This window comes from Geotrypetes seraphini, chromosome 7 (genome assembly GCF_902459505.1).
Source record: "Geotrypetes seraphini chromosome 7, aGeoSer1.1, whole genome shotgun sequence".
NCBI lineage: Eukaryota > Metazoa > Chordata > Amphibia > Gymnophiona > Dermophiidae > Geotrypetes > Geotrypetes seraphini.
The window spans coordinates 68,199,934-68,213,126 of record NC_047090.1 but is presented as its reverse complement, the minus strand read 5'-3'; the positions used below and the strand labels follow the sequence as shown (position 1 = coordinate 68,213,126).

The following is a 13,193-nucleotide window of genomic DNA, read 5'->3' as shown; positions in this document are numbered from 1 at the left end:
GTAACATGATTACATCTGGATGCAATTGTTCTAAATAATCCATCGTTTTTTGTAGTTTCACTTTGTTGTTGAGCCCTTTAGCATTTAAAAAAATGATGTTAAGGGACATGAAATATGAAAGAATAGAGACCTAGGACAATAGAGTCAGACCATAGACATGTCATGCATAAGCACATTATATATAAGTGTCTGTTAATGCACAGAAGACACAGCATATGTACCCCTGAAAAGAATAAAACTTTAAGTATACCATGTGTATATAGAAGTGATCTTAAATCACACTGTATGCTAACCAATGTGAGTGCAGCAGGAGAGCAAAGAACAGCAGCCAACACACACAGAACAGCCGCACCTCAGGATCATATATATGAGACAAATGCAGAAAAAAGTGAAAGAATCGCTTTGATATAACAGTGAAACATTAGACATATTGCAGTAATATTTTGACACTGGCAATGACAAAAAGTAGAGCATAGCAAACATGGCATGGAAAACGAGGGACATAGTTCATCCAGCCCTTCAAACCTGATGGATCGGAGTGGGTGCTTGCTGTTCAATGAACACAGCAAGATCTTCAGGCTTAAGGAAATCTTTAGTCTGGTTATTGAAGGTCACTCTCAGCCGTGCTGGGTAAAGCATGCCAAATTTTGCATTAAGTTGCTTCAGCTGAGGCCTGTAGGAAAGCAACTGTCTGCGTCGTGCCGCTGTAGTTTTGCTGAGGTCAGGAAAGAATAAAATGGTGGCACCCTCGTGTGTTACTGGTGATTTTATTTTTGCGCGGTGCATTATATCCAGGACGTGTTGGTATCTAAGAACTTTCAGCACAATCGGTCGTGGATATCTTCAGTTGGTGTTACGAGCTGCCGGGACACGATGCGCACGCTCTATTTCAAAATCTCTATCAAAGGTGAGATCAAGTATTTTGGGTATCAGAGATTCTAGATATTTGATCAAATCACGATCATGTGCACCTTCTGCTATTCCTAAGAGCCGTATGTTGGAACGACGAGAACGGTCGTTGCTCTCCTCCAGGTCTCTTTCTAGCAGAGAAATGCGAGATACTTGCTTCCGCATGTCAGCCACATGGTTCGCGGTGGCCTCTGATTTCCCTTCCAGGTCCGTCACCCTCGTCTGGAGCAGCGCAAAATCGGCAGACATGCCGGATAATTTTTCATTAATTTCCTCCGACGTCTGTTTCAAGTCGGAAACTATTTCCTTCACTGCCCTGAGTTCAGCCAGTACCTCCTTGTTGAGATCTGTATCAGAGGAGGGTAGCGGGGCCTTAGAAGGCGAGACTGGCTCAGGTTTGTGCCTCTTGTTAACTTTCTTGTCGGCCATCACACACCCGAAAGAAGCGAAATAGATCCGGGGAACGTTTATTAATAAAACTGGGTACTTAGCTGCAATACAGCACGCGGTTTTGTTAGCGATTCTGCGATTTTTGTTATCGAGGTGCAGGAGCGTGTCTGTTACGCCGCCATTCCTCACGGGCTCAGCAGCGCCCCCCCTGTAACTGGTGTTCTTTTTGACAGGCACCGGTTACAGCTTTTAGGCGAAGGACTGGCTCCTCCTTCGCCTAAAAGGTCTGGTTTTGGGCATTTGGGACTTAGGCTTTTTTTGGGTTCTTTATTCTGTTGTAAGTGTAGATGTAGTGGTGATCTGGGCGTTTAAACAGCTGAACATTTTTTTTGAGAATGGACATTTTCCCTGCTTCTACTTTCAGCGTTTAGGGCCTTAGGCCAAAAGGGGACTTAGACGGGGTTTTTTTTTTTATTATGTTCCTCCATGCCTTAATATGTACCGTTATTCAAATATTTCTTCTGTTGATATTTGCTAATGTTCAGAATGATCTTGTTGTTCCCCACCTCGAATGAATTTCTTCAAAAATGTGACAAACACATCCTAATAAATCAATAAATATTGTTTATTGGTTTCAGAGATTTGGTATACCACTAAAAGAGGGGACATTCAAAGCAGTTTACAATCTAAAAACAAAGAGGGAAAGGCGCACCATCACTTGTAAAGGAGAGAAAAATAGATGGGAAAGTTAGGACTGCTACTTATGTGGTCCTCCTTGCTCAGTTTTCCTTTTACTGATTATGAATACCAGTGGTGCTCAGATAACTTCAGGGACCACCCTGATTCGGCCCCCAGACTGCCCTGGCACTAACCAGATGGTACCAGATGGGGCAGTGGTAAAGATCAATTGCATAGAAGAATCAACCACTGTGAAAAACAATAACATCACCACCACTCCTTTTTAGAGTCTATTTTTCATACTTGATACTTTAAAAAAATTTTGGCAACCAGGGTAGGAAATGCCTCTACCTTTTGTTTTTGAGTTTCCTCACTTTTTGATATTGAAAGTTAAAAAAGTAAAGGTGTTTTGACGATGACTGAAACATAGGGGGCGTTTGGGTGTAGTTTTAACATAAGAATTGCCATGCTGAGACAGACTGAAGATTCATCAAGCCCAGCACCCTGTTTCCAACAGTGGTCAACCCAGGTCCCATGTACCTAGCTAGATCCTAAGTAGTAAAACAGATTTAATTCTGCTTATCCTAGGAGTAAGCAGTGGATTTCCCCAAGCCATCTCAATAATGACCTAAAGACTTCTCTTTTAAGAAGTTATCAAAACCTTTTTAAACCCTGATAAGCTGATTTCACCCCATTCTCTGGCAACAAATTCCAGAGTTTAATTACATGTTGTGTGAAGAAATATTTTCTATGGTCTGTTCAAAATCTACTGCTTAGTTAGCTTCATTGCATTCCCTCTAGTCCTGGTATTTTTGGTGACAGTAAACAAGTGATTCACATCTACCTTTTCCACTCTGCTCAGTGTTTTATAGACCTCTATCACTAAGTAAGAGCTTCCTGATATAGTTCAAAGCCTACCCTGGTTGCAAAAAATTTTAAAAAGTATAAAATTTGGAAAATAGAATCTAAAAAGGAGTGGTGGTGATATTATTTTTTTTCACAGTGGTTGATCCCTTTATATAACTAACTCGATGGTACCACAACTTGCCCATGCTGATATTCAGTGGCACTTTCTGATTAAGTTCTAATGAATATCAATGCATGAGCCAGCCAGTGCAATTTAAGCAGGCAGGAGGCTTCCCCAAATATCTACCCCCCTCCCATATTTACAGAAATATTGTTTCAATCAAGATATTAATATGACTGCTAATTTTTGTACTTTTCAGTCAGTTTATAAATAATTAAGTAATAAATACCTTTAATTTACCCAGTTCAAACTGGAAAAGGTTTGTGCTTGTTGGATGCAGGAATACTGCTGGGAACAGCTTTGTGTTGGGTTCCACCTAAAATGAAAAATAAAATGTGGTGTATTTTAATCACAGGTTGGAAGAAGAGTCTGTTGTCATAATGAAACACTTAAAAATTCAGGATTTTTCTTTTTATATTTTGCAGTTTTCCCATTTACTATCCCCATGATTTCATCTTAATATAACACAGCCTACCCCTGTGAGTACTTCTTACCACATTCAAAACTTTGTAGATGTATTGGCAAAGGATTTTCAATGAAAAGCCTCTCCATGAAGTGAAAACTAACTTAACAAAAGTGAACTCCTCCCATATATTATTGAACTGGGTGGAATAAAGCTTAGTTCTAGATTTATCAAATAAGGTAAAATAGCCTACCTAAATCCTCAAAATACCAGAACTGTTCAAGTGCAATAAATTTAATATACTCTTACCACCCCCACCTCCCTCTTTTACATAACCATAGTACTGTTTTTAGTGCCGGCTGCAGTAGTAACAGCTCCGACGCACATAAGAATTCTATGAGCATTGGAGCTGTTACTGCTTTGGCTGGCACTAAAAAATGAGAATACTATGGGGCTCATAATAAAAAAAAAAAAATGTCCAAAAAGTGGTCTAAATCGGTACTTGGACGATCAAAAAGACAGATCGTCCAAGTACCGATAATCAAAGCTGGTTTGTATCTAAAACCAGCTTAGGCCTTTCCCCTGCCTCTGAACATCTAGAGCGAAAAGAAGCATTTTTGGAGGAGGGGAAAGGGCAGGAGGTGGGCCAAACTAGACTTAGTCGAACAGCAAGTATAACCAAAAGTTTAACGAGGTTGCCCAGTCAGAACTTATACGTTTTGACTTAGACCAAGTCAAAACAGATATAAGTTCCGAATAGGAGCCGCTGAGCTGATCACAACATCATAAATTAGATGGTGGGCTGTGTATTAAAAAATCTCTCTATATTCATCAATCTTCAAGGGATATTGATTATAATAAACTTACCATTTTCCCATTCTGAATTACATCATCTAGAGTACGTATGCCTGCAACCAATTTTTCCAGAGGATTTTAGACTCACCGATTTGTATCTTGGAGTTTAACCATAGGGATTGACATTTGGATTGTTGTATTGGAGTAGGAGTTTAAAGTATTAATAAATCTTAAGGTATTCCAGGTGGAAAGAAGAATACTATTGTCCTTGTATATTCTAGGAAGCTTGATACTCAAAATATGGCTAAGATGTAATGGGCTCTTCAATTTTATGCTGAATAATGTATAGTTTACTATACTGGCCTCAGACCCACCACTCCATCACCTAGTAAGGATTTCAAGCGGGAAGAATTACATGTCTCGTCATCATCAGCTTTAGCTTTTCTTTTTCCATTTAAATTATTTTAAATTACTTTAAGATTCAATAAATAAATTAATATCATTCACTAGAATTTTAAATAGCTTTAGCCTCAACTTATCCTTGTTTACTTTTTATAGTTTTGTTTGTTTTTTTATTTATCTTATGCATGACCCAAGAAGGAATGACCCCACATGTTTCGCAAAATGCGCTTTATCAAGGGTCCCCCGCGGCCGCTATTGTCATCCGCGGGGGACCCTTGATCATGAAGGGCATAGAGAGAGTAGAGAGGGACAGATTCTTCAAACTCTCGAAAAATAAAAGAACAAGAGGGCATTCGGAAAAGCTGAAAGGGGACAGATTCAAAACGAATGCTAGGAAGTTCTTCTTTACCCAACGTGTGTGGACACCTGGAATGCGCTTCCAGAGGATGTAATAGGGCAGAGTACGGTACTGGGGTTTAAGAAAGGATTGGACAATTTCCTGCTGGAAAAGGGGATAGAGGGGTATAGATAGAGGATTACTGCACAGGTCCTGGACCTGTTGGGCCACCTTGTGAGTGGACTGCTGGGCACGATGGACCTCAGGTCTGACCCAATGGAGGCATTGCTTATGTTCTTATGTTCTTATAAGAATCCCATTTAATTTTTCATAAAAAGAACTTTGAAAATAAACTGGCGACATATTTGGTAACAAACCACAGGCAAAATCATCATTTTGATGGTTTGGACTCTCCCCCACTAAGAAAGATGTAATGTACCTAAGAGAAAAAAGAATTCTAGACAAATTTAAGAGCAAACTTAAGGGCTTCCTTTTTAAAGACGCTTTCAGTGATTAACTGAATTCTTTATGTTTCTAATTTTTCCTTAAATTACAATAAATTTCTTCCCCTTTTCCCAATGTATTATTAACCTTAATTGTTTCTTTTATATTCAATTGTATTTCTTCCTGCAACTTTCCCATTATTTGATTTTGTATGTAAAAATAGTTTTGTTAGTTATGTTTAGTCATGTTATTCTATGTTATGTATCTTATACTATTTTAATATGCTTAGAAATGATTTTGTTAGTCATGTATGTTTCCCTTAACTTTGTAATTTTTAGCTGTACATCGCTTAGAACTTGGAATAGGCGATTAATCAAATTTTATAATAAACTTGGAAACTTGGATTCCAATGCTCACACATTTCTTTGACTTTCAATAATAAGGATTTTTCGTTTACTGTCACTGTATCTTCAAATGTTTGTTGAATCATTATACCCAAATATTTTATTCCCTCTTCCTTCCAAAGGAATGGGAATGGATCAAATAAACCTTTCATACAATGTACATTTAGGACTCCTTTTACTAAGGTTCGCTAGCATTTTTAGCGTGCACACATTGCCGTGCACGCTAACTCCGCACTACGTACCAAGAACTAATGCCAGCTCAATGCTGGCGTTAGCATCTAGCGTGCGTGGAAATGCAGTGCACGTTTAGCGCGTGCTAAAACCGCTAGCGCAGCTTAGTAAAAGGAGCCCTTAATGGAAGAACCACTGATTTACTCCAATTTATCTTATATCCAGAATGCTTTTTTCAATGCTTCTTAAAAAGTTTAGGCCTAAATTCTATATAGAGCATCCAAAAAATTGGCTGCAAAAAAGTACTATGCTTTAGGATGCACTTTAAGTTAGGCACAGTTTCTAGACTAGCACTTACACCCAGGAGCTGTGACTAAATTTAGGCATGGCCATTTGCACCAACAAAAACATGTGCAAATGCCTATGCATACATTTAGGTGTTGATGCTCTTATTCTATTATTATCTGCATAACTTAAAGAAATGCCCCAACCCACCCATTTCCATGCACTCTTTTTCGACTCCTGCCTAAAATGCAGATGCGGATCCTGTGCCTAAATTTGCATGCATAATTTGTCATTTATTTTAAACTGCACCAATAAATGCTTGCTAAAATGCCAATATCAGCACTAATTAGTTTTTTCTTCAATTAAATTGTGTGTGCAATTTGGCAAAACTGCATGCACAATTTTTAGCACTTTTTATAGAGTTTGGGGGTTAGTGTGCAGTAAATTAATTAATATGTGTTATAAATTAATGTGCATTAAATTGTATTTAAAAAGGCTAATATGTTAAAATAGTTAAAATAAATATGTTAAATTACCTGATAGTAGGTTCCCAGCTCCTTCCCATTTGCTGTGAAGGACAATATTCCAGTAGCAACATTCACAAGACAGCCAATCTCTAAATCCGAACTACCACAGCTGGATCTTTGGGAGCCAGTGGTCAGGTCTCCTCCCCATACCATATAACAATTACTGCGCTTTACACTGAAACAAAAATTAGGATAGGAGGGTAAGGGAGAATATATCATGAAGAATCCAGAAAATGCAAGCATAGCACTGAATTAGCATGTCATTTTCCCCTTCTCCCCTAAACTATCCTATGATCAGAACCAACAAAAACCCCATCCTTTAAAGAATGGAAAAAGGATCCGAATGAAGTAAATAAGAAGAGACATAAGCATGGCAAGTTAGATGCAAAGCATTGATAAAGACAGCTAAGAAAGAATATGAAGTGAAACTTGCAAAAAAGGCAAAAACTCATAACAATTTTTTTAGGTACATCAGAAGCAGAAAACCTGTGAGGAAATCTGTGGGACCACTGGATGATCAAGGAGCAAAAGGGGATCTCAGGGAGGATAAGGCCATAGCGGAGAGACTGAATGAATTCTTTGTTTTGGTCTTTATTAGAGAGCTAGTCTTTAAGCCCGTTACATTAACGGGTGCTAGAGTAGATGTCTGTCTGTCTGGGTTTTTTTTTCTTTGTCTCTCTCTCCTTGCACGCTGCCTGTCTGTCTGTCATTTTCTCTATCTGTGTCTCTCCCTATGTCCTTAGTGCCCTCAGTGCCTCCTTCCTATTCCTTAGTGCCCCTTCCTATGTCCTTAGTGCCCCTAGTGCCTCCTTCCCATGTCCTTACCTTAGTTCTCCAGTGCCAGTGTACTGTCCTTAATGCCCCCAGTGCCTCCTTCCTATGTCCTTAGTGCCCCCAATGCCTCCTTCCTATGTCCCCATCATTATCTTCCAGACTTTGTTCCAACCCCACCCCCGATGCTAGCCTGCCTGCCTGCCTCCCACCCCCCTGAGCAGCATGTTTCAATTTAACCCCCTCCCCCCCGATGCCTGCCTGCCTGCCTCCCATCCCCCTGAGCAGCATGTTTCCATTTAAACCCCCGATGCAAGCCTGCCTGCCTCCCATCCCCTTGAGCAGCATGTATCCATTTAACCCTCCCCCCTGCGCCGACCCTACCCTGCACACCCGAAACCCCCGTTGACCCTCCCAGCCGACCCTCCCACCACTAGATGGCCGACAAACCTCCCAGCTCCAGCAGTGTACGAGGCACAGTAAACACTCTGCTTTGCGGTCTTCTACTGGCCTAATTTCCTCTGCCGCGTCTCTGATGATGTCATCAGGGATGCGGCAGACGAAATTAGGCCAGTAGAAGGACGCGAAGCAGCGTGTTTACTGTGCCTCGGATGCTGCTGGAGCCGGGAGGTTTGTGTTCATCTCGCGGTGGGTTAACTGGGAGGATCAACAGGGATTTCTGGTGTGCCAGGTAGGGTCGGCCGGGGGGGGGGGGGAGTTGCGGCATGTTACCTGTTGCCGGTCCTTAGACATGCGCATGCGTACTCTTACCTGCCACAGCCCAACAGATTAGGGATCAGGGAACACGGGGTAAGAGTGCGCATGCGTGCTTAGCATTTTATTATATAGGATGACACAGGGAAAATTCTGTCCCTGTCACTGTCCCGTCCCCGTCCCACCATCCTCTTCACTGCCCCATCCCCGCCATCCCCTTCACTGCCCATTCTCCGTCTCCACCGTCCCCTTCACCACCCCGTTCCCATCTCTGCCGTCCCTTTCACCACCTCGTCCCCGTAGGATCCATAGAAGCCTCAGTACTGCAATATTTAGCTTATTCCTTCCTTATAAATCAAATTTCTGACTGCTGAACTAGAGAAAGAGATGTTCAGCTGGCAGGGCTTTGTTTATAAATTTTTATAAACACAATTAATATACTACTTTATCCTAAAGCAAAATAAATAAATAGAAATTTTTTTTCTAACTTTGTTGTCTGGTTTCTGCTTCCCTCATTTTCTCATTCAATTCCTTCCATCCACTGTCTGCCGTCTCTCTGCATCTTCCATTTGCTCTGTTACTGTGCCTCTCCCTTCACCCCCCCCCCCCCCCAATTGGTCTGGCACCCATCTTCTTCCCTCCGCTCCTCCATAGTCTGGAATTTCTGTCTTCTTCCCTTCCAGTGTCTTCTCCCCACTCTCTGTTCCCCATTTCCCTTCAGTGTCTTCTTCCCACTCTCTGTTCCCCATTTCCCAGCGTCTTCTCTCCACTCTCTCTTCCCCATTTCCCAACGTCTTCTCCCCACTCTCTCTTCCCCATTTCCCAGCATCTTCTTCCTACTCTCTCTTCCCCATTTCCCAGGGTCTTCCCTCTCTTTCTTCCTCAGTTCCCTTCAGGCTGCTTCAGCGTCTTCTCCTCTCCATCCCCCCACCCCCAGCACCCTTCCAGCAGCTCCCTCACACCGGCCAGCCGTGCATCTCCCTCCCTCCCTCCCTTTCCTTTACCTTCTCTTGTGGCGAAACTAGCGATTTCTATAAGTCTATGTGCTGTATTACAGCCAGAGCCTTGAAGTCATGTCGCCTTGCCTGCTGGAAAAGTCTCCTCCGATGCAACTGGAAACAGGAAGTTGCGCCAGAGGAGACTTTTCCAGCAGGCAACGCGACATGACTTCAAGGCTCTGGCTGTAATACAGCACATAGACTTATAGAAATCGCTAGTTTCGCCACAAGAGAAGGTAAAGGAAAGGGAGGGAGGGAGGGAGATGCACGGCTGGATGGCCGGCGAGAGAGAGGGGGCTGCCGGACCGCACGCTCATTCACCGTACGTACTCACCATTCACTGCTCCACGGGGCAGTGAATGACCTTGTCCCTGATCTTGCGGTGACTTTTTTTTTTTTGTCACTGTTTCGGTGGGTTACCCACAGCTAGCCGTGTCTAGCCATGGGTAACAACCACCATGTCATTCTCTAGTCTTTATGGAAGAAGATGTAAGAGATCTACCTGAACCAGAAATGGTTTTCAAGGGTGATGAAGTGGAGGAACTGAAAGAAATCTCGATGAATCTGGAAGATGTACTAAGCCAAATCGACAAGTTAACAAGTGATAAATCTCCTGGACCGGATGGTATACATCCCAGGGTACTAAAAAAACTCAAACATGAAATTGCTGACCTGCTATTAGCGATCTGTAACCTGTTGCTAAAATCGTCTGTAGTACCTGAAGATTGGAGGGTGGCCAATGTTATGCTGATTTTTAAAAGGGTTCTAGGGGAGATTTGGGAAATTACAGGCTGGTAAGCCTGACTTCAGTGCTGGGCAAAATGGTAGAAACAATTATAAAAAAATAAAATTTTGGAACATGTAGGCAAACATGATTTAATGAGACAGAGTCAGCATGGATTCAGCCGAGGGAGATTTGCCTCACCAATTTGCTTGACTTCTATGAAGGTGTGAATAAACATGTAGATAAAGAAGAGCCGGTTGATGTAGTATATCTAGATTTTCAGAAAGCTTTTGCTAAAGTTCCTCATGAGAGGCTGCTGAGAAAATTAAAGAGTCATGGGATAGGTGGCAAAGTTCAGTTGAGGATTAGGAATTGGTTATCGAATAGAAAACTGAGGGTAAAGTTAAATGAACATTTTTCTCAATTGAGGAGACTAAAGAGCAGATTGCCGCAGGGATCTGTATTGGGACCAGTGCTATTTAACTTATTTATAAATGATCTGGAAATTGGAACGACAATTGAGCTGATTGAACAGTTTTGTGTCATCTACAAACTTAAAGTTGTTAAAACATGCAGATTGTGAAAAACTGCAGGTAGACCTTAGAAAACTGGGTATCCAAGTGGCAGATGAAATTTAATGTGGACAAATGCAAAGTGATGCACATTGGGAAGAATAACCTAAATCACAATTACCGGATGCTAGGGTCCACCTTGGGGGTTAGCACCCAAGATAAGGATCTGGGTGTTATTGTAGACAATATGATGAAACCTTTTGCCAAATGTGCAGTGGCAGCCAAAAACAAAAAACAGGATGCTAGGAATTATTAAAAAAGGGATGGTTAGATGGTTAGAAATGTTCTTTTTTTTTTCTTCTTTTTTCTGTTCTTTTCTATTTAAATGGAGTGCTTTTCATAATTTGAATTGAGTTATATTGTAAACCGCTTTGATCCTTTTATTGCTTTCAATTCTGGTCTCTTTATCTCAAGAAAAATAAAGCAGCACTAGAAAAGATTTAAAGAAGAGCAACCAAGATGATAAAGGGGATGGAACTCCTCTCATATGAGGAAAGACTAAAAATGTTAGAATTCTTCAGCTTGGAAAAGAGATGGCTGAGGGGAGATATGATTGAAGTCTACAAAATCCTGAGTGGTGTAGAATGGGTACAAGTGGATCGAATTTTCACTGTCAAAAATTAAAAAGACTAGGGGACCTTTGAAGTTACAGGGAAGTACTTTTAAAACCAATAGGAGGAAATATTTTTTTCACTCAGAGAATAGTTAAGCTCTGGAATGCTTTGTCAGAGGTTATTGTAAGACCGGATAGCGTAGCTGATTTTAAGAAAAGTTTGGACAATTTCCTGGAGGAAAACTCCATAGTCTGTTACTGAGAAAGACATGGGGGAAGCCACTGCTTGCCCTGGATTGGTAGAATGGAATGTTGCTACTCTTTGAGTTTTGGTCAGGTACTAGGGACCTGGATTGGTCACCCTGAGAACGGGCTACTGGGCTTGATAGACCATTGGTCTGACCCCGTAAGGCTATTCTTATGTTCGTATCAAACACTCAGCTCTCCATGAATCTACAGACACAGATTATTTCCTGTTACTGAATTGCTCTCCTTTAACCATGTTTCAATATTATTTTTACATTAATTATAAGTGAAAGGAAAGAAAGTAGATTTCTGTAGACAAGTTTAATATACAACAAAAGAAAAACAAGTTGAGAAAGTGCATTTTGATGGAGGACAGTTCTATAAAGAGGCACATATATTTAGGTGCCTAGAGAATACCTATTTGGAATAGATTCCATAAATGAAAATAGACACCTCCTGGGGGGTCACGTGATGCACTCATCCTGATCAGACGTGTCTGAGTACCTCTCCCGAACTCTGGGCTGATTTTTAGCCATATCCCGCTATATATCTGCATTTCCAGCCTGTTTTCTTTGGCGGCCGGTTGGGGCAAGGTCTTGGCTGCTCGTCTGTACCAATTCTGGCAGGGGCGCTTCGTTATGCCGGCCAGAGTCCAGAGGTCTACCAAAGTTGTAAGAGGCCCTGCTACACCAGCTAAGATGGCGGACAATACTCCATCTGACCGCATGCAGCTCACCCCCACCATCATGCTGCAGGCGGATGCAATCGAGGAGCTGAAAAAACACCTTACAACCTTTTTGGATGACAAGCTAACGCGATTGCAATCCACGGTCGACGGTCTTAAAGACTCGGTGGAGCGGCAGACCACTCGCCTGCAACACGTGGAGGACAGGGTCTCGGCGCAGGATGATCGCACGGTGGCTCTGGAGGCAGGAGTCCGAGCCCTGGAGGAGAAGTGCCGTAAACTGGAGGACCGGGCTGAGGATATTGAGAACAGGAGCCGTAGAAATAACATACGGCTTATCGGACTTCCAGAATCAATTTCGGGTGCGAGTTTGCATGACCTGGTCTCCACGTGGCTGCCTAAGGAGCTGGAGATGGATAATGGAGATTCGCCCCTCCTGGTTGAGAGAGTGCATCGGATCGGAGCCTACAGGGAGGGAGAACGGAAGCCGAGGCCGGTCATTGCACGTATTCTTAATTTCGCTGACAAGACTAAGCTTATGCTTCATTATAAAGCGAAAGGCACAGTCTCGTATGAAGGCCAGCGGCTTCTCCTGTTTCAGGATTACTCTCCTCGGGTCTCTGAGCAGCGCCGTGCTATGGCTCCGTATTGCACGCAGCTCCACACGAAGCAGCTGCGTTTTGCCTTGCAATACCCGGCAAAACTGAGGGTCCACCATGCCAACAAATCGCATTATTTTAACACCCCGGCGGAGATTCGAGCCTTTCTAGAGAGCTTGCCAGACTGAGTATCCTGCACTTGCCTGTACATTACCTTTCCAGTCTGCACGGCATCGGAGACTCGATCCAGCTCTGTGCCTTGTGAGGATGATACCCTGCTGTAACATTGCTGATCTGGACATTTTGTGATGCTCACCTTTCTGATTTGGCTTTTTTCCTCCCTTTCCCTCTCTTCTTTGCTGTTTGGGGACCTCTGGGATCCGGGGGTGACCTGTTGTCTCCAGTTGGGAGTGTGAGCTGGTGATCCCTGGGCCCTAGATCGAGTGGAAATGGTCTCGGGGTCCTATCTTTTATTTTTCCTATTTCTTTTACTATCCTGCTCATGTGATCTGGCTATGGTTATTCTTCTTGCTCGGCGGGGGCTCGAGGCTATGTGCCC

The 13,193-nt window shown here is 42.4% G+C and overlaps 1 protein-coding gene across 2 annotated transcripts in view; it reads right to left on the bottom strand.

Annotated features, from left to right (window-relative positions):
• The window catches only part of RYR3 (ryanodine receptor 3), a 693,107-nt gene that overhangs the window by 421,552 nt on the left and 258,362 nt on the right, over positions 1-13,193 (bottom strand). For both annotated transcript variants that reach the window (XM_033952387.1, XM_033952388.1), the window contains exons 32-33: positions 6,782-6,947; positions 3,234-3,320 (exon numbers count right to left, since the gene is read on the bottom strand). In XM_033952387.1, coding sequence (XP_033808278.1) covers positions 3,234-3,320; positions 6,782-6,947 — 253 coding nt within the window. The remainder of the gene's footprint in view (positions 1-3,233; positions 3,321-6,781; positions 6,948-13,193) is intronic.